The sequence below is a fragment of the Chlorocebus sabaeus genome, chromosome 18 (genome assembly GCF_047675955.1).
Source record: "Chlorocebus sabaeus isolate Y175 chromosome 18, mChlSab1.0.hap1, whole genome shotgun sequence".
Lineage (NCBI taxonomy): Eukaryota > Metazoa > Chordata > Mammalia > Primates > Cercopithecidae > Chlorocebus > Chlorocebus sabaeus.
The window spans coordinates 64,517,833-64,542,723 of record NC_132921.1 but is presented as its reverse complement, the minus strand read 5'-3'; the positions used below and the strand labels follow the sequence as shown (position 1 = coordinate 64,542,723).

Sequence of the window (24,891 nt, the reverse complement as noted above, 5' to 3'; positions counted from 1 at the left end):
AGGGAGAAGGGCACGGTGTAAACCTGGGGAACAATGAGGCCAGGGGAGAGGGGACGGCAGCCCCAGACCGAGCGAGGGTCGGGGGGAGGGCCGTCGCCCTCTGCGGAGGCGGGAGCTTCACAGAGCAGACGCCGGAGGGTGCCCGGGTGCGCCTCTGGAGAGAGCGCGCCTGGACCCGACCAAGACGGGAAAGAAAAGCACTCACGGTCCCAGGGGCTCCTGGAATTCCTGGGAGTCGTTTTCGGACCACCCGGGTCTGCGGGACACTCTGCGCCCACGCCCCCGGAGTCAGCTCTGCCTGAGGCGCCGGCGGCGCAGCGCGCGGTCACCCAGAGAAGGAGCCGCCCGGGGAAATCCAAGGCAGACCCCCGGCTGCAGCTTGTCGTCTTTGGCAGGGCAGCTCCAGGGCTCGACTGGGGGCCGGGGAGGGGTAGGCGGTTTGGGGCCAGCAGAGGGGCGCGCACTTACTTGTTCCTAGCGCTGGGCCGCGCGGGATACCCGGGCTGCGGGCCGGCATGGCACAGCCCCGCGCAGCCCAGGGCGAGCAGCACCAGCGCCCAGCGCCAGGGCGCGCGGGGCCAGGGCTGTGTCGGCTGCCACATCCTGCGCGCAGCGGGCGCTTCCCGCCTGCCCGGGTCCGGAGCGCGGCGGATCGGGGCACCGGCCACAAGGCTGCTGGCGGCCAGGGCGCCGCCCGCGAAGGCAGAAGGCTCAGGCGCTTCGCGGCGCTCCAACCCGCGCTCTGCGGCCGCCCCCTCCGGCTTCTCGTTCCTACTTCTCCTTTTGCAGCCCCGTGCGCCCTGCGCTTCTCCTCGGTCCCTCAATGACGCACAGGTCCCCCCGGGTGCCGCCCTCTTTATTTCACTTCCCTCTCCGAAACGTGACTCTCCCTCCACCACGTCTCCCTGTCTCCAGTCCCTTCGCTTCTCAGCAGGGGGCTTGGGGTGGAAGAACTAAAGGGTTTGGGATAAGGGTCCATGTTACAGAATTTCCAATTACTCATTCCTTTGGTCTCTTCCCAGATGCCGAGCAACTCCGCCTCCCACCTTCCAACAGGCGCGCTCCCGGCCCCTCGGGACACGGCCGCCGTCGGCGAGTCTGGCTGTCCTCGCGTCGTGCCTGGGTGCCAGCCTCCCGGGGCGAATGAGGGACACGTTTATCAGTCCCGCGGGGAGAGGAGTGGGGGCTCGACTCGGATTTCCTCCTCGGGCAAGACACGGCCATTCCCCCACCACCTCCATGGACTTACAGAGTCCAGGGGGAAATGAACGCTGGTTCTCTTCTTTCTTTACCCGTCTCTGCCTTAGGAATCATCTACAGTTTCCGAGTCCACGTGGGGGGCGGCAGGACAGGACAAGTCACAGCCCCACCGATTCCCAGTGTCTGCTGCAGCTTGGCGTCCAGCTCTACAATTCTTGAAAGGTGATCTCACAGCCTCTGCTGCTGAGGTCCTACTGTGAACTTTCTTTTTCTATTGAAACTAAGGCATTTACTCACCTTTGCTTCTCGACAGTTCAGGCACCGCTAGACATCTGTCTTAAACTTTCTTGTATGTTTTCTGCCTATTCTTGAGTTACACTAATCTCCACCAATTTCTTTTTGGGATGAAGTACTGGAATGTTAAAATCACCACCCAAGTGCTATATTCTAAGGGGTGTTGGAAAGAGCTATGTATTTGAGATGACCTGCTGCATCTAATTAATGTACAGGGTCGTGAGTGACATGATTACCAGACTCTACAGATAAACTGTGGCCTCTGTGAGCTAACCAGACGCTGTTGGCCATGACTTGTTAAGTGAATAAAGCTTTGCTGTGGGCCAGGCGGGGTGGCTCACGCCTGTAATCCCAGCACTTTGGGAGGCCAAGGCGAGTGGATCACCTGAGGTCAGGAGTTCAAGACCAGCCTAACCAACATAGTGAAACCCCGTCTCTACTAAAAATACAAAAAAAAAAAAAAAAAAAAAAAAAAAAAAAAAAAAATTAGCCGGGCATTGGTGGCACATGCCTGTAATCCTAGCTACTTGGGAGACTGAGGCAGGAGAATCGCTTGAACCAGGGAGATGGAGGTTGCAGTGAGCCAAGATCTCACCACTGCACTCCAGCCTGGACAAAAAGAATGAAAATCCATCTCAAAAAATAAAAAATAAAAACGTTTCCTGTGTTCCTACTCTACTAAATGAAGCCATTGGTCTATTTTGTTTCTAATATTCTTTGATGGTGTTGTTGGACCTTTTGATTTGCAGATGAAAGAAAGAGAAGTCCCTAAGTAGAAACTACAAGGGCCAAGCAGATTATACCATGTAAGGACATCATCTGTCCCTGGACTCTAAACGGAAGATCATGCAAATAGTGGACTGAAGTCATCCCAGCCTTCAAAAGAGCCACCGTCGGGGGGGAAATAACAGAAAGGGATAAAAAGCTGTCTTTCGTAACCCAATCTGTATCTTTCTGTGTGACTTCCCTATCCTGCCTGTCCTAACGCCCTCTCGGCCGTAAACACTCACAGAGTAGAAACAGAGCATAGAAATGAAGAAGAGGAAGAGGGGGAAAAAATGGAGGAAACGCACAAGTTGTGTGTGTCTACAACTAGCAGAGAACAACTCCAACTTGTCTCTGATACAGGTAAATCTCAGACTTGAAAGTGCATTGAGCTGATCAAGTCAATCTGTTTTTTTCTGTCAAATCAAAGTTACACTAGGAAGTTGTCCAAGAGTATAAGGACCAACTTTTCATTGAGATGACCACAATACTATATTTAATCAGCTATCAATAGCATGTATCGGTAAATAAATTTCATTCTGAGCATCTGTTACAAGCTAGGCATTGTGCAAAAATACTGAGGATTCATGAGTGAGCCCACACTGACACGGGGCCTGTGTTTGGAGGGCTTCCAGGCATTGCCATGCAATGAAGGGTGTTAGAGTTCCTGATGGACAGTCAACTAAGTGAGCTAATGTTTATTGCATGTCTTTCTTCAGACACAAGCCCATGTCTGTTGTTGTGGGCCTGCCCTGGGAAGACAGAAAATTCTTGACTTTCAGAAGGTTACTTCCCTCTTTTGTATTTTTATTTATTTATTTATTTATTTATTTGGGGGAAAGGGTCTCACTCTGTCACCCATGCTGGAGTCCAGTGGCATGATCATGGCTCACTGCAGTCTCGAGCTCCCAGGCTCAAGCAATCCTCCCACCGTAGCCTCCCGCGTAGCTGAGACCACAGGTGTGTGCCATCACACTCAGCTAATTTTTTGAATTTTTGGTAGAAATGGGATCTCACCATGTTGCCTAGGCTGGTCTTGAATGCTTAATCTCAAGCCATCCTCCTGCCTTGGCTTTTTAAAGTGCTGGGATTTCAGGCATGAGCCACTGTGCCTGGCCTATTATTCTCTTCTTTTACTTTTTTGGTTTTTTTTTTTCTCTTGATGGATTTTCTCTTGAGATGGAGTCTTGCTCTCTCATTCAGGCTGGAGTACAGTGGTGCAATCATGGCTCACTGCAGCCTTGATATCCCTGGGCTCAAGCAATCCTCCTGCCTCAGACTTCTGAATAGCTGGGACTACAGGCGCACACCACCATACCAGGCTGATTTTTTGTACGCCATCATAGCTCACTATAGCCTGCAACTCCTGGGCTCAACTGATCCTCCTACTTCAGTCTTCTAAGCAGCTAGGAGTACAGACACACACCACCATGCCCAGCTGATTTTTTATTTTTTGTAGAGATGGGGGAGGTCTCACTTGGTTGCCCAGGTTGATCTTGAACTCCTGGTTTCAAGCAGTCCTCCTGCCTTCGTCTCCTAAAGTCTTGGGATTACAGGTGTTAGCCACTGTGCCCAGCCACAAGGTTTTTTCTTGATTTGAGGCCAAGATCCCAAGAGACCCTCTTTCTTTTTCTCTTTTCCAGCTGGAGGAAGGGATGCAACAAACTCAGGAACCAGAATGCCTTGCACAAGAAACAAGACAGAGGGAAGCTTCTGGAGGATAGAGAGCTTCAGCACATTAAGAAACAGACTCATTGGGCAGGACTTCTGATCCCTGCCGTGAACAATGATGTGGATATGCTGCCAGAAAGCTGCAGGTATGAACTGTTTCCATGCTGCCAACTACCTGAAATGAGCACTTGAAAACTATGTTTTCTATCACAATCTGAAGGAATTTCTTCTGCTTTGAAAACAAGTGTCCCAGAGTAACTTGGGACACACACCCTTGATTGTGTGACCAACTTACCTAAAGCAAAAATTCAAGGAAGAACTACTTCATTATGAATGGGTCATTCATACAATCCATTCTCTCGTTCACTTGTGGATCACGACATAAGCTGTTCATCAGGCTCTGTGCGTGCTTAGGGACGGTTGTCTTGGAAGCGGTGAGCCTCTCGGGCCTCCAGCACAGCCAGGTGTCCCCTCCACCCCTCCATCGCCTGTTGGAAAAGGAGGGTGACTATCACTGAGGCAGCAGGCAAATACATTCCCCCTAGCCCCACCCCAGCCATCTGCGCAGGGACATTTGATCAAGATGAACTGATTTGCATCTAGGATGTGGTCAAGAATCATGAGATTAGCCTGGGCTTTCCGCCCTTCTGATCCCTCATCCGGTTTTTTGTTTTTTGTTTTTTTTTTGGATATAGGGTCTTGCTCTGTCACCCAGGCTGAAATGCAGTGGTGCTACCATGGCTCACTGCAGCCTCCACCCCTCAGGCTCAAGCAATCCTCCTACCTCAGCCTCCTGAACAGCTGGGACTACAGGCACATGCCACCTCATCTGGCTAATTTTTATCAATTTTTTTGTAGAGATGGGTGTCTCACTATGTTGTCAGGCTGGTCTTGAACTTGTGGGCTCAGGCGACCCTCCCGCCACGGCCCTTTACTTTCTGGAGTTCAAAAAAACTGTTCCCTGGATTTCTAGTGTACTTTTAGGTATCTTTATTGCTTCCTAGTTCTGCTTAGTTAATGATGGAAAAAGAAAGTTTTTGAAGACTAGATATCTTGAATAAAAGACATCCTTCATTCTTTTAAAAACAATGCAGTTTAATAGCAAAGAGAAATATCCCCGAGAAAAAATGAACTGGCTGCAGCATCTGGCCTGTTCTGTGTTCTGGAATGCCAGGGGTGGGCGATACAATTTTGTTTAGCTCCATTTGAAATAGGCATTGTGTTGGAGAGGGACCTTCAGAACAATTTTTTTTCTTTTCTTTTTGAGATAGTGTCTGGGTCTGTCACCCAGGCTGGAGTGCAGTGGCACAATCAGGGCTCACTGCAGCTTTGACCTCTTGGGCTCAGGTGATCCTCCCACCTCAGCCTCCTGAGTAGCTGGGACTACAGGTGCGCACTACCATACCAAGCTAGTGTTTGTATTTTCAGTAGAGACAGGGTTTCCCCATGTTGCCCAGGCAGGTCTGGAACTCCTCAGATCAAGCAATCCACCTGCTTTGACCTCCCAAGTGCTGGGATTACAGGCACGAGCCACTGCACCAGGCCCAGAACAAATTCAGTGAGACTACAGACTTCAACATTTATAAATAACAGCTGCTTTCTTGTCTTGTCAAAGGCTTTGATCAAACAAATCAAATCAAAACAAAGAACACTTACCCTCTTCAGTTTTTCTTAACTTACTTATTTGTAAATATCTCCTTTGCTATACAAAGCTAAGGAGTCAAAAATCTCCTTATCCTTTGAACCTAAGACAGACCTTACCAACTGACTGATTGGATGACACTCTTAAGGACTATGGCTGTTATTTTAATCATCTTTCATGAGAGATGCCAGGAGGAAATGTTTCTACGTTGATTAGGGGCGTGTGCCTTAATACATTGTACACTGTCACCTGAGAGCTTCAAAACTGAAAAATTGAAATCACATGGAAAAAAGGGTTTTTGGAATTCATGCAGTAGCATTAATGTACTGTTCAAAATACGGCACCCTCACCCACTTAGCTGAATGATCTTGGACCAGCAATACACCCCTCTATGCTCCATGTTCTCCTCTGAAAATTGGAATCCCTCATCTGGCTGTGGGGAGGATTCATTGGATTGCCAGATGTAAACTATTAGCATCGTGCCTGGCACTCAGTGAAAGGAGGATGAATATTCACCATTGTTATTGACATACCCACATCAGTAACAATAACAAATTTGGAGTAAGGTTCAGGGGCTGTATCATTCCTTTGTTTTCCGGTCAACATGGAAGCTGACCATCTACTGCAGTTCCTTCCAAACATGAAGTGTAAAGAGTGCATGTGTATAACTCAGTCAGAATAGCCCTCAGTGCGATTGTCCAGAATAGAATACTGTGCTCTGGGGGCTCACACCTGTAGTCCCAGCACTTTGAGAGGTCAAGGAGAGCAGATCACCTCGGGGCAGGAGTTCAAGACCAGCCTGGCCAACATAGCAAAACCCATCTCTAATAAAAATGCAAAAAATTAACTGGGTATGGTGGCAGGCGCCTGTAGTCCCAGCTACTCTGGAGAATTGCTTGAACCTGGGAGGTGGAGGTTGCAGTGAGCCGAGATGGTGCCATTGCATTCTAGCCTGGGTGACAAAAGAAGACTTTGTCTAGAAAAACAAGAATACTGACTTCTACCCCGGTTTTCTTTCTGCTGCTCCCCAGAGAAAGCATGTAGCTCAGCTTATTGTTTAGAATATTTATCCTCTATACAGCAAAGGAATTTATTTTAGAACAAGTCAATGAGCTCTTTGAGAGATTAATAATGCTGCATAAATAAATTCAGATCATCGGGCAATTCAACAGTGAAGATCTTCCTCAAAAAGATGAAATCAGTTACTCCCATATCCCTTAATTTTTTTCAGATGTTTCTTAGATCTAAGAATACTTTCTACAGTTAACAGTATGCCATACACTGCATTTGAGATGTCATCGCTGACACACTTATGGTATGGTTTTGAACACATTTTTTTCATCATAAGAAATAACTGACAAAAATAGGCTCCTAGAATTTTTTGCGTGTCTCTTTCCAAGAGACTATAATAGCGTAGGCAATAATGTCTTCATTTACATGAGCCACATCAAACTATGTTGTAGTTCATCATTTATTTATGGAATGTGAGTTGATCGTTCTGGAATCTAAATAGGCAAAATGTATTTGGTGATTCTGAAATAAAGTATTAAATTTTAGCACAATCATGGTCTATACTCAGAATAGGATGGACTAGTCATGAACAAGTTAACTCTAACATTGCAGACTGGGCAATTCTAAACAATGTTTATTTCAGTACAGTCAGTTCTCTTTATTTGCAGTATTTACGTTTTATAAAGTTGCCGTGAACACTGAATTAGCAAATATCGAACAATTGCTTCTAGGAGAAATACAGCATTAGGTTCTTACAAGCCTCTGGCCAAAAAGTGCTTTTGTCAATCAAGCAATACAGAACTTTGTTTTATGTGTGTTTTTATTTAAAGATACCTAATTTAATATATCTTTTTTATTAACACTGAACTCGTGGCCAACGCAACTATAACTCATGTGGAAATGATGCTTAACACACACACACACATTTTCTCCATAAGGCACATCATAGCCTTCTTGTGCAAGAACATTACACAGTCCTTCAGCACTCTGCCTGGGAGCCATTTTAAACAGTGGAGTTGTTACTGGTGATGAATCTGTATCTGCAGAGGGTCTGCAGCAATCTCAATTCTTGCCTCCTCAGAAGAAAGATTTCAACTAAGGGGCATAAGGCAGAAGGAGAGGCTCTGCCTTCCCCAGCCCACTGACTCAAATTTTAATCTCTTTTGGCAACACCCTCACAGACACACCCAGGATCAATACCGAGCCTCAAATCTGCTAAGATTGCCCTGAGTGAGAGTTTTACCTCCTGTAGAGAAAGAGCTGGAATTCTGGAAAAACAGACACAAGCTCTTATCATGCAAGTGGCTGACCTGCAATGAAAGGTGCATGCGCAGCCTTGCCAGGTGTCTACTGTTACCGTGAGGGCATCGATTGGAAAAGAATGGGACCCTGCAACTTGGAATGGGGATGTGTGGGAGGACACTTCATCTCGTGGGCACAATCTCATCAGCTGCTGGCTATTAAAGCAGGCAGAAAAATGTGAAACGGAGAGACGGACCTAGCCTCCCAGCCTACACCTTTCTCTCGTGCTGGATGCTTCCTGCCCTCGTATGTTGGACTCCAAGTTCTTCAGTTTTGAGACTCAGACTGGCTCTCCTTGCTCCTCATCTTGCAGACAGCCTATTGCAGGACCCTGTGATCATGTAAGTTAATACTTAATCATATATATATATATTTATATATAGTTCTGTCCCTCTAGGGAACCGTCACTAATACAGAAGGTCATATAGCAGTTAAACTCTGCCATCTTGTCTTATGGTCATGCTTGAGCCCACTCACCCAACTCCTGAGATCTTATCCAGAAGCTGCTGAGCACCACCTTCAGGTGTTGTCTATCTATTGGGAGCCTGCCCTTCCCTGGCTCTGGCTGAGACCAATTATTATTTTAGAGAGACAATTAACAACTGCAGAACCATCACCTGATAGTCGCCGGACACTCCCGGTGTGTGTTGAGGGGCGCCGCAGGGGAGCTCTCTCCTGCCCTGCTCGTGCCTGACTAACTACTATAAAAAAATCACCAACAAAAAGCACAAAATGCAAAACGTATAGTACTGAATTTACCATGAAAGGATACCTATCTACAGGTGTGAGCTGAAACAAGAAGGCAGGGTGTGGTTTCCTTGTACATTGCTGGGAACACACACATCAGGCAGCACACATTTTTCACCGCTGTGTGCATATCCACAAATGACCATGAAAGTGCCATAAATGTCACTCTTGAGGCTACAGATTTCAGTAAGTGAATTCACAAATAGAGAATCCATGAATAATGAGAATTAATTATATTTCAACTGTCAGGGAATAATAAGTAAATGCCACCTGGGGGTGGATGAGGTGAAGAAAAGTTCTTGGAATTTTGTGGCCGTCAAAAGATTTCTTTATTCATTGAGAATATTGAGGGCCGGGCATGGTGGCTCACTCCTGTAATCCCAGCACTTTGGGGAGGCTAAGGCGGGTGGATCACCTGAGGTCAGGAGTTCGAGATGAGACTGGCCAACATGGTGAAAACCCCTCTCTACTAAAAATACAAAAATTATCTGGGCGTAGTGACGTGCACCTGTAATCCCAGCTACTCAGGAGGCTGAGGTGGCAGAATCACTTGAACCCGGGAGGCGGAGGTTGCAGCGACTCGAGATAGTGCCACTGCACTCCAGCCTCGGTGACAGAGTGAGACTCAGTCTTAAAAACAAAAAAAGAATATTGAGGATGTGTTGCATATTGAACGGTGTACCAGGGAATCTGGGCGCCAGAGAAAAGCAGTTCTAGTCCTGTCTCATCTTAATGGACGAGTAAGGCACAGACATATGAAAATAAGCAGTGACTTAGGAATACTGTATATTATACTCAACAAATAGAAGACAGCATAGTAAAAACCTGTGTACCTGGGTGATGATGAAGAAATCGACCTTGAGGCAATCAGAAAAGTTGAACATTAATTAGGAAAGACTGTGGAGTAGTGTGGGTTTGAGCTGAGTGTTCTCTTTCTTGTTTGGTTTGGTTTTGCTTTAAATCAGCCATGATATCCAAAATGAATGTGATTTGCAAGAGAAGGGGGAATAGTTAATGTGACCTTGTACATTGGATGTTTTTAATAAATAAGGAAAGGCAGGGCTGGCTGGTAGATTAGCGAGACTAAGATACACGGCCCTGCAGTAGCCAGGAGGGAGGGAGGGCAGGTAACCAGGTAAGACTGAGGAGCAACGGACTTGAGGAAAGGGTGCAGGATATGCCACTGTGAAAAGATACAGTGAGCCACGCACGGTGGCTCACACCTGTAATCCCAGCACTTTGGAATCATTTGAGGTCAGGCATTCAAGACCAGCCTTACCAACATGGTGAAACCCTGTCACTACTAAAAATACAAAAATTAGCCAGGTGTGGTGGGGTGCACCTGTAATCTCACCTACTCAGGAGGCTGAGGCACAAGAATTGCTTGAACGCAGGAGGTAGCTGTCTCAAAAAAATAAATAAATAAATAAAAATTTAAAAAGACACAGTAAAGGCTGGTGGGGAAAAATCCCAAAAACTCTAGTTTGTTTTCTCCCAAAGAGAAGTAGGGTGTCCAGATGTCCTGATTTACCCGGTCAGTCTCAGTTTGCTTGTGTTGCAGGTCAGTAACACTGTTACTTATCTTTAGTGTCTCTTTTCATCTTCAAAAGTGCCTAGTTTGGGATAATAAATTATTCGATGATTCTAAAGGACCCAAAATGAACTGAAAGCCACATGATGTTTGTTTAACAAATCTTGATAAAGGCTACATCAGTAAGTATCAATGCACTAGTAAAGTCAGGAAAGTAGACAGAGCTGGGCTGTCAGTCGTCACTATCCAGGACAGGTGCTTCTCTTATTGCCTTATGGATTTTGGTAACTTTTGAAGTTTATATATGGTTTTTAAGTTGAATAAACACTTCACACTCGGTGGTTTAGTTGGTTGTAGATGAAGCTGGATATTTGCATGTGCTTTCCTTGGCTTTATCTTTGTTGATTTCATTACTTAAAAGGTAATCATCAGAGACATACTTCTCAACTCATCCTCAGGAGCTAAGTAAGAAGAATATAGACACATGGTGCTATAGTCTATTTAAATGCCCTGGACTCGATCTCCTGACCTCATGATCCGCCCGCCTTGGCATCCCAAAGTGCTGGGATTACAGGCATGAGCCACCGCACCCAGCCTGAACAATTTTTATTTAAAAAGAGCAAAACATAGCCAGGCACAGTGGCACGCACCATGAGATCAGGAGTTCAAGATCAGCCTGGCCAAGATGGTGAAATGCTATCTTTACTAAAAATACAAAAAATATCCAGGCGCGGTGGTGGGTACCTGTAATCCCAGCTACTTGGGAGGCTGAGGAGGGAGAATCACTTGAACCCGGGAGGCGGAGGTTGCAGTGAGCCACTACACTCCAGCCGAGGTGTCAGAGCGAGACTCCATCTCAAAAAAAAAAAAAAAAAAAAAAACTAAAACAATACAGCCAGGCGTGGTGACATGTGCCTGTAGTCCCAGCTACTCAGGCACTTTGGTTTTTGGTAAGAATGTTATACTTTGATAAAATTTACATTAGAAAACTGCTATCCACAAATATATTTCTTGAGACAGGGTCTCACTGTGTCACCCAGGCTGGAGTGCAGTGGCGTGATCAGAGCTCCTTACAGCCTGGGATTCCTTAGCTCAAATGATCCACCCCGCCTCAGCTTCCCAAGTAACTAGGACTATAGGTGCATGCCACCACTCCTGGCGCACAGACATTTATTTTAAAAACAGCTTTGGCCAGGTGCGGTAGCTCGCGCCTGTAATCCTAGCACTTTAGGAGGCCGAGGTGGGCAGATCACGAGGTCAGGAGATCGAGACCATCCTGGTTAACATGGCGAAACACCGTCTCTACTAAAAATACAAAAAAATTAGCTGGGCATGATGACAGGTGCCTGTAGTCCCAGCTACTAGGGAGGCTGAGGCAGGAGAATGGTGTGAACCCGGGAGGCAGAGCTTGCAGTGAGCTGAGATCGTGTCACTGCACTCCAGCCTGGGTGACAGAGCGAGACTCCATCTCAAAAAAAAAAAAAAAAAAAAAACTTTATTAAATTGGAATCCCCAGTAGTACAGTGTTTAAGTAGTACAGCCTTTTAAGATTGAAACACATTGGAACTAAGTTAAAGTATCTTTTTTTCTAATATTCTATTTTTCCCAGAAATCCTGGCATCGCTTTGCCTCCAAAAAGCCCTTTAGAACGCAGAACCTCAGAAGGTTTAAGAAATCAAATACTTTGTTTTTGTGTTTTTTAAAGTTAGGGAAAAACATGTAAGAAGTGCATACAAAATGAAGGCAGGGTCCTCTTTGACCCCTCGACACTCTCTAAATAGGAAATGCTCATTTCACCTTGCACTTTCCATTAGTCCAAAGATAGTAACAGCTTTGATCTGTCCATAGCATGTTTATGTTGTTTTAGTTTTTTCATTTTCCCTGCTTGAGAATTTTTTTAAGGGTTTTTAAACAGTTTTGAGGTCAGAAAGTTGCTAGTTCAAATCATGTGATGGTTTTTTTCGTTTTAAGAGAGGGTGTTGGGCTGGGCGTGGTGGCTCACATCTGTAATCCCAGCACTTTGGGAGGCCAAGGCCGGCGGATTACAAGGTCAGGAGATCAAGACCATCCTGGCTCTACTAAAAATACAAAAAATTAGCTGGGTGTGGTGGCGGGCGCTATAGTCCCAGCTACTCTGGAGGCTGAGGCAGGAGAATGGCATGAACCTGGGAGGCGGAGCTTGCAGTGAGCCAAAATCACACCACTGCACTCCAACCTGGGCGACAGAGCGAGACTCCGTCTCCAAAAAATAAAAAAAATATAAAAAAGAGATTGTGTCTCGCTCTGTCACCCAGGCTGGAGTGCAGTGGCACAACCACAGCTCACTGCAACCTTGAACACCTGTGCTCAAGCGATCCTCTCGCCTCAGCTGCCTCTTGGACAGCCTGTAGAACCATAAGCCCAATAAACCTCTTTTCTTTATAAATGACCCAGCCTCGGGTATTCCTTTAAAGCAACACAAAACAGACTAAGATAGGGTCTGAACTGGTTCAACTACTTTGGAAAACAGCCTGCATTACTATTTATATTTGAACAGGTGCATACTCTAAAACCCAGCAATTGCACCCCTAGATATATACCCTTAAGGAAATCTTGGACAAGAGCACCAGGAGACTTATACTAAAATGGTACCCAGCCTGGGCAACATCGTAAGTGATCAGCTCAATGAATTTTCACAAAGTGAACATAGCCACAGAACCAGCAGCAGGATCACGAAGCAAAACACGACCGCCCCCGGAGAGCCCCTCATGGCTCCTTCCAGTTGTCAACGCCACCCCAAAGTCACATCTGTTCTGACCTCTGACACCAGTGTTTCCTTTTTTTTTTTTTTTAAATAGAGATGGTGTCCTGCTATAGTGCCCAGGCTGTCTTCCAACTCCTGGCCTCAAGTGATCCTCCTGCCTCAGCCTCCCAAAGGGCCAGGATTATAGGTGTGAACCACTGTGCCCTCCTATTACTTTTTTTTTTTTTTTTTTTTTTTTTAAAGCAGAATCTTGCTCTTTCATCTAGGCTAGACTACAGTGGTGCAATCTCAGTTTACTGCAATCTCCGCCTCCTGGGTTCAAATGAGTCTCCTGCCTCAGCCTCCCGAGTATCTGGGGCTACAGGTGTGCGCCACCACACCCAGCTAATTTTTGTATTTTTAGTAGGGACAGGTTTTCACCATGTTGATCAGGCTGGTCTCAAACTCCTGGCCTCATGTGATCCGCCCACCTTGGCCTCCCAAAGTGCTGAGATTACAGGAGTGAGCCACCGCACCCAGCCCCGGCTATTAGCTTTGAACAAAGACTCATCAGAAGAAAAACTTGTTTCTTATTTGTCTCATTCATATTTTATCCCTATGCCTGGCACAGTTCCTGGTGCATAACACTTGTTTAATCACATAGGCCAAATGAGTGAGGACATGCAGACGGGCATCTGACTTTTACAAGACAGTTGACCAAATTAACACACATAATAATACACAGCGGGGAAGCGACACTTGATTTGGATGAGAACTGAGATCCAGAAATGCTAACTCGGAAATGAGTTGAAAACTCAAACTTTGAACAGAAGACTACACTTCAGTTTTCTCCTGTAACAATTGTAAACAACTGTAATCAAGCTAAAGCTCTGTGAAGCTTTGTTTAGGGCTTCCTCAACTGTCCTCCAAACACATGCACTGTCCCTGCTGAGGCCGACCTCCGGGGACCTTGTGTCTCTGTCTCCCTTGTCAGTGACCCTGTGTTACAGAGACCCTCCTGCCTTACCGATGCAGACAAGAAATGACTATTTTCGGCCTTCCCTGTCCCACTCCAGGGTCTGGTCAGTCCGAGGACAGAATAATGACCCTCTCCCTAGGCCAAGCATGTGACCCCAGCCTGAGTGCTTCCCACCCCAATGAATGAGATAATGAGAGGCCAAATAAGGTTTCAAAACATGCGTTGCCTCAGAATTACAGTTTTCCTTAACTGTACTTTTAAATAGCTGGGATTAAGAACCAAGCACTGCCAAATTGCAGCTTAGCAAGAGAGATCTGTCAACTGTGAGAGATAACAAACGAAGAAAACTCATTTCAAGCTTTGAACTGTTGTTCCTAAATGATTCCCAGAGAAATACAAATAAATTATATCTTTTGAAGGGCAGATTCATGATGAATAATCTTATTAGGCTGGGGTTCCAAATACTTCTTCAAGGTACTTCAGAATTTTAAAGGAGCACTTCGGGAGGCCAAGGCAAGCATATCACATTAGGTCAGGAGTTTGAGACCATCCTGGCCAACATTGGTGAAACCCCATCTCTACTAAAAATACAAAAATTAGCTGGGCATGGTGGTGGGCACCTTCTCAGGAGGCTGAGGCAAGATAATTGCTTGACTCCGAGAGGCTGAGGGTGTAGTGAGCTGAGATCACACCACTGCAGTCCAGCCTGGGCAACAGAGCGAGACTCTGTCTCCAAAAAAAAAAAAAAAATTGTAAAGGGAGCAAGTCTTGACTATGAAAATGATTTCATTTAGAGGATGCTGTCCTCCAATCTGCCCCAGTCTCCTCAGAGATCTGTGGTAATTTCTCAGCAATAAGTCTTCAAAGACTCCGGGTGGAGCTAAAGCCCCAACTGGAGATACACAAATCCATTTTATCCACATTGTAAGCAGTCTTCAAACACAGGAATGTTCAAGCCAGAAACACATCAAATTTGCCTGGGAAAGCTGAGTGGAGAAAGTAATTCTTTCTCCCTTCTACCTCTTTCCAGTGATGTGTGATTGGAGGCCCTTCAGCCAATGAAATCCTTGCACAAGCTGCTCCTCTGTGTGGGATGGCAGGGATAAGCCCCGCTGCCTGGAGAACTTCAGCTCCATCTACAAGACCCTGGTCCTCAGCCCTTCTTTGAAGCTTCTCTGGTGCCTCCAGGCCCTCTCAGATGTTGCAACAAATAACTGAGAAAGAATGTATAGTGGAACTTAGCAAATCAGCAACAACAACAAATCAACAAGAAAAAGACAATCCAGTAGAAAAATAGACAAAAAACCGGAATCTGCACTTCAAAGAAAGAGGAAAATCAAATGGCCAATAAATGTCAATACACTCAAACTCATTAATAATCATGAAAGTACAAGTAAATACCCACTTTGTGAGTTAATATCTATACAGTTGGATCACACTACATGCCTGACAGATGGTAAAAAAATGTACAAGTCTGACAATACCCAGTGCTAGTGAGAATATGGAGAGAAACCGTCATGTGCTCCTGGTAGGGTGTGCTATCGTTTGGACCTCTGTCCCTCCAAATCTCATGTTGAAATGGGATCCCCAAGGTTGGAAGAAGGGCCTAATGGCCTAATGGGAGGACCATGGGGCAGGTCCCTCGTGAACAGATTATTGCCTTCTCTGGGGAAAGGGGTCAGTTCTCACTCTGTTAGTTCTCATGATTGCTGGTTGTTAAAAAGGAGCCTGGCACTCCCCGGCTCTCCTGCTTCCTCTCTTGCCTTGTGACCTCTGCACATGTTGGCATCATTTTGCCTTCTTCCCTGAGTAGAAGCAGCCTGAGGTCCTCATCAGATATAAGTGCTGGGGCCATGCCTCTTGTACAGCCTGTAGAACCATGAGACCAATAAACCTCTTTTCTTTATAAATTACTCAGCCTCAGGTATTCCTTTAAAGCAACACAAAACAGACTAAGATAGGGTCTGAATTGGTTCAACTACTGCATTACTATTTGTATTTGAACAGGTGCATACTCTAAAACCCAGCAATTGCACCCCTAGATATATACCCTTAAGGAAATCTTGGACAAGTGCATCAGGAGACTTATACTAAAATGGTACCCAGCCTGGGCAACATAGTGAGACCCCATCTCAACAAAAAATTTTAAAAATTAGCTGGGCATGGTGGCATGCACCTATGGTTCCAGCTGCTTGGGAGGCTGAGGTGGGAGGATTATTTGAGCCCAGGAGGTTGAGGCTGCAGTGAGCTGCAATCACATCACTGTACCCCAACCTGGGTAACAGAGTGAGACCTTGTCTCAAAAAAAAAATCAAAAAAGTTCCAGTGGTGTTTATAATAGCCAAAATGAGAAACAACTGAAATCTTTATTAAAAGTAAAATGGATAAGGCTGGGTATGGTGGCTCATGCATGTAACCCCAGCACTTTGGGAGGCCAAGGTGGGCAGATCACTTGAGGTCAGGAGTTCAAGACCACCTGGCCAACATGATGAAACCCCATCTCTACTAAAAATACAAAAATTAGCCAGGCGTGGTGGCATGCACCTGTAATCCCAGCTACTCAGGAGGCCGAGGCACGAGAATCGCTTGAACCTGGGAGGCAGAGGTTACAGTGAGCTAAATTCGCACCACTGAACTCCAGCCTAGGAGACAGAATGAGACTCTGTCTCAAAAACAAAACAACAAAACAAAACAAAAAACAGTAATATAGATAAATTGTGGTACATCCACACAATGAAATACTATACAGCAATGAACATGGATGACTACTGATGTGCACATCAATATGAATGAATCTCCAAGCACGTTAAGTGAAAGAAATAAGTTAGAGAAGATTCTTCCATTAAAGTATAATTTTTTTATTTCTATAAAGTTCAAAAATGTCAAAACTAACTAATGGGGGCCTTTGGCAGGTAATTAGATACTGAGGAGCCCCCCTGAGGGGATCAGTTCTCTTATAAGAAGAGGAAGAGAGCTAACTCTTTCTGTCATGTAAGGATACAGGGAGAGGTCAGCTCTCTGAAACTTGAAAAAGGGCCCTCCGCAAGAACCCAACCCTACTGGCATCCTGATCTGACTTCCAATCTGCAGAACTATAAGAAAGAAATTGTTAGCTAGTGCCATGACTCATGCCTGTAATCCCAGCACTTTGGGAGGCCAAGGTGGGTGGATCACTTGAGCCTAGGAGTTCAAAACCAGCCTGGGCAACACGGCAAAACTCTATCTCTACAAAAAATACAAAAATTAGTGGGGTGTGGTGATGCCTACCTGTAGTCCCAACTACTCAGGAGGCTGAGGTGGGCGGTTCACTTGAGCCCAGGAGGTAGAGGCTGCAGTGAACTGTGTTGGTATTACTGTACTCCAGCCTAGGTGACAGAGCAAGACCCTGAAAAAAGAGAAAGAAACAAGAGAGAGAAAGGAGAGAAAGGAAAGGAAAGGAGAAGAAAGGAGGGGAAAGGAGAGGAAAGGAGAGGAAACCAGAGGAGAGGAAGAAAGGAAGAAAGGGAGGGAGAGAGGGAAATTGCTAATCAGGACAGTTTGTGGCATTTTGTTATAGTAGCCCAAACTGACTAGGACAAGCTGTATTCAGATTTTCTATTTCTTCATGATTGAGTTTTAGTAAGTTGTGTATTTCTAGGAATTTGTCCATTTCATCTAGCTTATCCAATTGGTTGGCATATCCATATACATTTTAAACTCAGGTTGTAAAAAAAAATCCTCTTTCTCATATTCCCCTTCAAAAAACTACTGCTATTAGTTAAGATTATGATTATTTTGTAAATAATAGTTTTGTAATATTATTCTTTAACTCTAGCTAAATTGCAATTTTAAAGGTTTTAATTTTCTAATTAATGCTGGCATATAGACATACAATTGATTTTTATATATTTATTTTGTATCCTGAAATATATCTGGTCTTGTTTCTTTATTCCTAATTATTCCTAATATTGAGGTTGAGCATATCTTCACTTATTGGTCATTTGAGTTTCCTCTTTTGCAGTGCAGATTCCAGCCTTCTGTCTTTTTTTTTTTTTTTTTTTTTTTTTTTTTTTGAGACAGAGTTTTGCTCTTGTTGCCCAGGCTGGAGTGCAATGGCGTGATCTCAGCTCACTGCAACCTCCACCTCCTGGGTTCAAGCAATTCTCTTGCCTCAGCCTCTCAAATAACCGGGACTACAGGTGCGCATACCACACTAGGCTACTTTTTGTATTTTTAGTAGAGACGGGGTTTCACCATGTTAGTCAGGCTGGTCTTGAACTCGTAATCTTAGGTGATCCATCTACCTGGGTCTCCCAAGGTGCTGGGATTACAGGCGTGAGCCACCTCGCCTGGCCATTCTGTCCATTTTTATATTGAATTGTTTTTCTTTTCTTTTTGTTTTGGACAAGGTCTCACTCTGCCACCCATGCTGGAGTGTAGTGGTGTGCCCATGGCTCACTACAGCCTCCAACTCCTGAGCTCATGCAATCCTCCTGCCTCAGTCTTCTCAGTAGCTGAAACCTCAGGCACGTGCCACCACGCCTGGCTATTTATTTTTTTATTTTTGTAGAGACAAGATCTCACCATTATTGCCCAGACTGGTCTTGAATTCTTGGGTTCAAGTGATCCTCCTGCCTCAGCCTCCCAAAGTGGTGGGATTATAGGTGTGAGCCACCACACCCAGCCCATAATGGCAGGTTATACATGGCATAATGTATAATGGCATATAGTGGCATAAGGCTATAATAGCAGGTTATACATTAGCAACATGGACTTCCACTCACCAAGGCCAACCTGGCTATAGCCACTGCTGACTGCCCAGCCTCCAGAAATCAACACTGAACCCCTGATACATCCCTCTTCTCCAAGGTGTCAGCCAGCTACTTGGTGGCAGATCGATGACATCGGACTGCTTCATCATGAAAACGGGAATGTTTTCTCCTTACTGGGATAGACACTTACTCTGAATATGGATTTGCCTCCCCCACATGCAATGCGCCTGCCAAAACTACCATCCAAGGACTTACAGGATGCCTTAGCTGCTATCATGGCATGCCACACAGCATTGCTTCTGACCAAAGAACTCACCAAAGATGTGTGGCAGTGGGCTCATGCTCATTAAATTCACTGGTCTTACCCTATTACCCATGGTCCTGAAGCAGCTGGCTTGACAGAATGGTGACATATTCTGTGGAAAACTCAGTTACAGGGCCAGCTAGGTGGCAGTACCCTGCAGGCCTGGGGCAAGTTTCTCCGGAAGGCTGTATATGCTCCGAATCGGCGTCCAACATACAGTGCTGTTTCTCTGGTAGCTGGGATTGCTCCTAGTGACCCACTAGCACAATTTTTGTTTCCTGTTCCTACAACTTTTCCTCTGCTGGCCCAGAAGCCTTGGTTCCAAAGGGAGGAATGTTTCCACCAGGGGACAACAATGCTGTCACTGAGCTGGAAGTTAAGACTGCCATCTGGCCACTTTGGACTCCTCATGCCTCTGAGTCAACAGGTCCAGAAAGGAGTTATGGTGCTGGCTGGGGTGATTGATCCAGGGTACAAAGGGGAAATTGCACACTACTCCACTGTGGAGGTGGGGAAGAGTATGTCTAGAATACAGGAGATCCATTAGGGCATCTGTTAGGACTACCATGCTCAGTGATTAAATCAGTGGAAAAACGACAGACCAATGCAGGCATGACTAATGACGTAGACCCTTCAGGAATGACTCCCTTGGGGGGTCAGCCCACCCGGTAAAGACCTATGTGCTGCGTGGGCATCATCTGGTCCCTCGAAGGAACAAATAGAAAAGAATAGGAGCTCTCGCTCTCTCGCTCGCGCTCTCTCTCTCTCTCTCTCCCTCCCTCCCCCCCTCCCCCCTTCTCTCTCTCTCTCTCTCTCTCCCTCTCTCTCTCCCTGCCTCTTTCCCTCCCTCCCTCCCTTTCCTTGAGCTGGGACATCCATCTTCTCTCACCCTTGGAGATGGGAGCTCTTGGGTCTTGGGACTTTGGACACCTCTGTGACATACACCAGCAGCCTCGCTGGTTCTCAGGTCTTGTGTATGGAGTGGGAGTTACACCACTGTCTCCCCTGGTTCTCAGGACTTCAGACTTGGAATAAATGATACCACTGGCTTTCCTGCATTTTCCTGCATTGCCACCACACCCAGCCAAAAATGCATTTAATACACCACCAACCAGCCCAGAAAAAGATCCAGATTCAAAAATTCAGATACGGTTTTCTAGACTGCAGGTGGCATCTTGTGGGACTTTTCAGCCTTCATAATTGCATGAGCCAATTCCCATAATGAGCCAATTCCCATAATGAATCCCCTTTTTATATATCTATATATTTATATTGTACTGGTTCTGTTTCTCTGGAGAACTGTGACTAATATCGTTGCCATACAAGTATCTCTTTCTGTCCCTGTTTTCAATTCTTCAGGTATACTCCTAGGAGTGTAAATGCTAGATCATGTGGGAATTATACTATATTTATCTTTTTGAAGAATCACAATGGCATCATTTTTTAAATTTCCATCAGCAATGTATGAGGGTTCCAATATCTCCATGCCCTTGCCAATTCAGGTGCTCCTCAACTTACAATGAAATTGTTGTGCCACAATAAACCCATCATACACTGAAAGTACTGTAAGTTGAAAATGCTTTTTTTTTTTTTTTTTTTTTTTGAGACTGTCTCGCTCTGTTGCCCAGGCTGGAGTGCAATGGCGCGATCTTGTCTCACTGCATCCTCGACCTCCCAGGCTCAAGCAATCTTCCCACCTCAGCCTTCCAAGTATCTGGGACTACAGGCACATGCCACCATACCTGGCAATTTTTTTTTTTTTTTTTTTTTTTGGTAAATACAGAGTTTCACCATGTTGCCCAGGCTGGTCTTGAACTTCTGGGCTCAAATGATCTGCCTGCCTCGGCTTCCCAAAGTACTAGGATTACAGGCATGAGCCACCACACCCAGCCAAAAATGCATTTAATACACCACCAACCAGCCCAGAAAAAGATCCAGATTCAAAAATTCAGATATGGTTTTCTAGTGAATGCATCTTGCTTTTGTACCGTCATAAAGTAAAAAAAAAAAAAAAAAAATCCTGTCAAACCATTATAAGTTGGAGATTATTTGTACTTGTTATTTTCTGTAGGTGTTTTGTTTTTTGAATTATAGACATCCTAGTAGATGTGAAGTGTATTTCATTGTGGTTTTGATTTACATCTTCCTAATAACTAAGAATGTTGAGCATCTTTTTATGTGTTTATTGGCTATATATTTTCCTTGGAGTAACGTCAATTCAAGTCCTTTGCCCATTTAACAATTGGGTTTTCTTTTTGTTTTTGAGTTTTAGGAGCTCTTCAACTATTTGGGATATTAAATCCCTATGAGATATATGATTTACATATGAGAATCATGTATGATTTCTCTTATTCTGTAGTTTGCTTTTTTACTTTTTTGATAATGCCCTTTGGTGCAGAGAAGTTTTGAGTTTTGATGAAGTCCAATTTATTTATTTTTAATTTTGATGCTGGTGCTTTTGTTGTCGCATATAAGACTTTTTTTTTTTTTTTTTTTTTAAAGTTCTAGGGTACATGTGCACCACATGCAGGTTTGTTACATATGTATATATGTGCCATGTTGGTGTGCTGCACCCATCAACTCGTCATTTACATTAGGTGTATCTCCTAATGCTATCCCTTCCCCCTCCCCCCTCCCACATATAAGAATTTCTTGCTGATTCCAAGGCCATTATGATTTACCCCATATTTTATTCGAAGAGTTTTATGGTTTTAGCTCTTGTATTTAGGCTGTTGATCATTTTGAGTTATTTTTTGCATACGGCATAAGGTAGGCATCCAATTTCATTCTTTCCCATGCGGAATTCTAGTTTTCCCAGTATTTTTGAAGAGTCTATTCTTCCCCCATCAAAGGAACTTGGTACCACTGTCAAAAATTGGTCATTGGCTGAGCATGGTGGCTCGTGCCTGTAATCCCAGCACTTTGGGAGGCCAAGGTGGGTGGATCACCTGAGGTCAGGAGTTCAAGACCAACCTGGCCAACATGGCAAAACCCCGTTTCTACTACAAATAGAAAAATTTGCTAGGCGTGGTGGCAGGCACCTGTAATCTCAGCTACTCAGGAGGCTGAGGCAGGGAGAACTGCTTGAACCCGGGAGGCAGAGGTTGTTGTGAGCCGAGATTGTACCACTGCACTCCAGCCTGCGCAACAGAGCAAGACTTCGTCTCAAAAAAAAAAAAAAAAAAAAAAAAAAAAAAAAAAAAAAAAATTGGTAACAGCCGTATGGGTTTATTTCTGGACTCTCAATTCCATTGCATTGGTACACGTATATCTATCTTAATGCCAGAACTGCATTGTTTTGATTACGGTAGGTTTGCGTTAAGTTTGAAATGAGGAAGTGTGAGTCTTCTGACTTTGTTCTTTTTCGGGATGATTTTTTTTTCTGTGCCCCTTTCAATTCCATATGAATATAAGGATCTATTTTCGTTTTTTTGCAAAAAAGAAAAAAGCTATTGTTATTGTGGTAAGAACTGTGTTTAATTTGTAGATCACCTTGGGTAGTTTTGACATCTTAGTATTCGGTCTTCCTACCTAAGAATATGAGGTGTTTGTCTATTTATTTAGATCCTTAATTTCTTTCAACAGTATTTGTAGTTTTCAGTGTACAAGGCTTTCAGCTCATTGTTTAAATTTATTTCTAGGTATTGTCTTCTGGAAGACACTATTAAAATTAATCACTTTCATAATTCCTTTTCCGATTTATTGCCAGTGTTTAGAAATTCAACTGATGTTTGCATGTTTATCTGGTACTCTACAACTCTGCTGAATTCCTTTATTAGGTCTAATAGCTTTCTTGTGGATTCCTTGGGATTTTCATTTATAGGATCATATCTCAGAATAGATGGTTTTACTTATTCCTTTTTAATTTGAGTGCCTTTTTTTTCTTTTGCTTGTCTAATTGCTCTGGCTAGTTCTTCCAGTACTGTGCTGACTACCAGTTGTGAATGTAGCATTCTTGTCTTGTTCCTGATCTTAGGGGAAGAACTTCAGTCTTTCACCATTGAACATAATGTTAGCTGTGGGTTTTTCATAAATGCCCTTTCATTATGTTGAGAACATTCCCTTCCATGTCTAGTTTTCTGAGTGTTTTTATCATGAAAGAATGTTGGATTTTGTTAAATGCCTTTACTACGTTAAGATGATCATGTGATTTTTTTTCGTTCATTCTATTAATGTGATATATCGGTTGGTTTTTCTTTTCTTTCTTTCTTTCTTTTCTTTTTTTTTTTTTTTTCTTTGAGACAGAATCGCACTTTGTTGCCTAGGCTGGAGTACAGTTGTGTGATCAAGGCTGACTGTAGCCTCAACCTCTCAGGCTCAAGCAATCTTCCCAGCTCAGCCTCCCAAGTAGCCGGAATTACAGGCATGCACCACCACATCTGGCTAATTTTTGTATTTTTTGTAGGGACTGGGTCTCACTATGTTGCCCAGGCTGGTCTCGAACTCCTGATCTCAAGCAATTCACCCATCTTTGTCCTCCCAAAGTGCTGTGATTACTTTTTTTTTTTTTTTAAGACAGGGTCACTCTCTATGTTGCCCAGGCTTGAGTACAGTGGCACAATCATGGCTCACTGCAGCCTCAACCTTCTGGGCTCAAGTAATCCTCCTGCCTCAGCCTCCCAAACAGCTAGGACCACAGGTGTGCACCACCACACCCAGCTAAACTTTTTTTGTTTTTTGTAGAGACAAGGTTGTGCCGTGTTGCCCAGCCTAGTCTTGAACTCCTGGGCTCAAGCAATCCTCCTGCCTTGGCTTCCCAAAGTGCTGGGATTACAAGTTTGAGCCACTGCTCCTATTTAATTGAGAAGTTTAATTCATTTACATTTACATTTAAGGTAATCTCTGAGGATTACTTTTGCCATTTTGCTATGTTCTGTAGTCTTATACATTTGTCCCTCATTTCCTCCAGTACTTCTTTGTGTTTAGTTGAGTTTTTTGTTGTTGTTCCTTTTCTTTTTTTTTTGATTTGTGGAGAACAATTTTGATTCCCTCCTCATTTATCTATGTAGGTTTTTTTTAAGATGTTTTCTTTGTTGTTGACATGAAGTTTGCATTTAACATTCTAAATATATGACAATATAATTTGAATAGCATTGAGATAGAAAAAAATTAAGTAGCTTTCCTGCCGTCACACACTCATCACAGAATACTTCACTTCTGGTCACCAAAATCTGTGGAAGTTTTTCCCCACACACCACGTGATTCTCCAGTAGACACCAACTGGGTATCCTACAAGTCAATTCGACGGTGACGCTATCTATCTACTTGGAGTTAGAGCCCACAGGTTATGGGCTCAATTACATGGGATTGCCTCCCTTTTCAGATGCCAGGTACAAGTAGTAGGTTGTCACCTATTTCTCTGACCAAGTGGCTATAAATTGGAGTTCCAATTACCACATCCTTAATTTCAGTTCATTTTCTAAGAAGGCTCACGTGACTCAGGGAACTTGTACTTACTGGTTTGTTACAAATATATTACAAAGGATACAGATGAAGAAATACATAGGGCAAGGTATGTGGGAAGAGACACGGACCTCGCGTACCCTCTCCAGGCACACTACCTTCCAGACACCTCCAAGTGTTCAGCAATCCAGAAACTCTTTAAACGCTGTCCCTTTTTTTTTTTTTTTTTTTAATGGAGGCTTCATTAGATAGGCACAACTGATAATATTGGCCACTGGCAATTATCTCAAACTTCAGTTTCTTTGTCTTCCCCAGATACTGGGGGAGTGAGTGGAGCTGAAAGTTCCAACCCTCTAAACACAGGATTGGTTCTTTTGACAATCAGCCCCCATCCTGAGGCTTTCCAGGTGCACCCTGTCACCAGTCATCTCATTAGCATACAAAACGATATTTACCACTGAAGACATTCCAAGGATTTTAGGAACAGTGTACCAGAAATGGGGAGGGAGGGAAGACTAACTCTATATTTCTTATTCTAAATCACAGTATCACAATAGTTACCAACTTAA

The 24,891-nt window shown here is 44.4% G+C and overlaps 2 protein-coding genes across 2 annotated transcripts in view; one reads left to right on the top strand and one right to left on the bottom strand.

Annotated features, from left to right (window-relative positions):
* EMILIN2 (elastin microfibril interfacer 2) overlaps nucleotides 1-777 on the bottom strand; it is a 60,412-nt gene extending 59,635 nt beyond the window's left edge. The window contains exon 1 of the mRNA XM_007974520.3: nucleotides 469-777. Coding sequence (XP_007972711.3) covers nucleotides 469-602 — 134 coding nt within the window. The 5' untranslated portion in view covers nucleotides 603-777. The remainder of the gene's footprint in view (nucleotides 1-468) is intronic.
* Nucleotides 34-15,721, top strand: LOC103222698 (uncharacterized). Its single transcript, XM_073006505.1, has 6 exons — nucleotides 34-384; nucleotides 479-1,123; nucleotides 1,308-1,422; nucleotides 2,244-2,622; nucleotides 3,903-8,226; nucleotides 14,895-15,721. The coding sequence occupies exons 1-4, from the start codon at nucleotides 34-36 to the stop codon at nucleotides 2,264-2,266; spliced, it is 1,134 nt and encodes a 377-aa protein (XP_072862606.1). The 3' UTR covers nucleotides 2,267-2,622; nucleotides 3,903-8,226; nucleotides 14,895-15,721.
* Nucleotides 15,722-24,891: the final 9,170 nt, after the last annotated feature.

Excerpts from the sequence above, each read along its gene's own strand:
- LOC103222698 (XM_073006505.1), top strand. The coding sequence starts at position 34 with ATGAGGCCAGGGGAGAGGGGACGGCAGCCCCAGACCGAGCGAGGGTCG. Across the intron at positions 385-478 it reads ACCCCCGGCTGCAGCTTGTC|CGCTGGGCCGCGCGGGATAC; the intron begins GTCTTTGGCAGG and ends ACTTGTTCCTAG. Across the intron at positions 1,124-1,307 it reads TGTCCTCGCGTCGTGCCTGG|GAATCATCTACAGTTTCCGA; the intron begins GTGCCAGCCTCC and ends TCTCTGCCTTAG.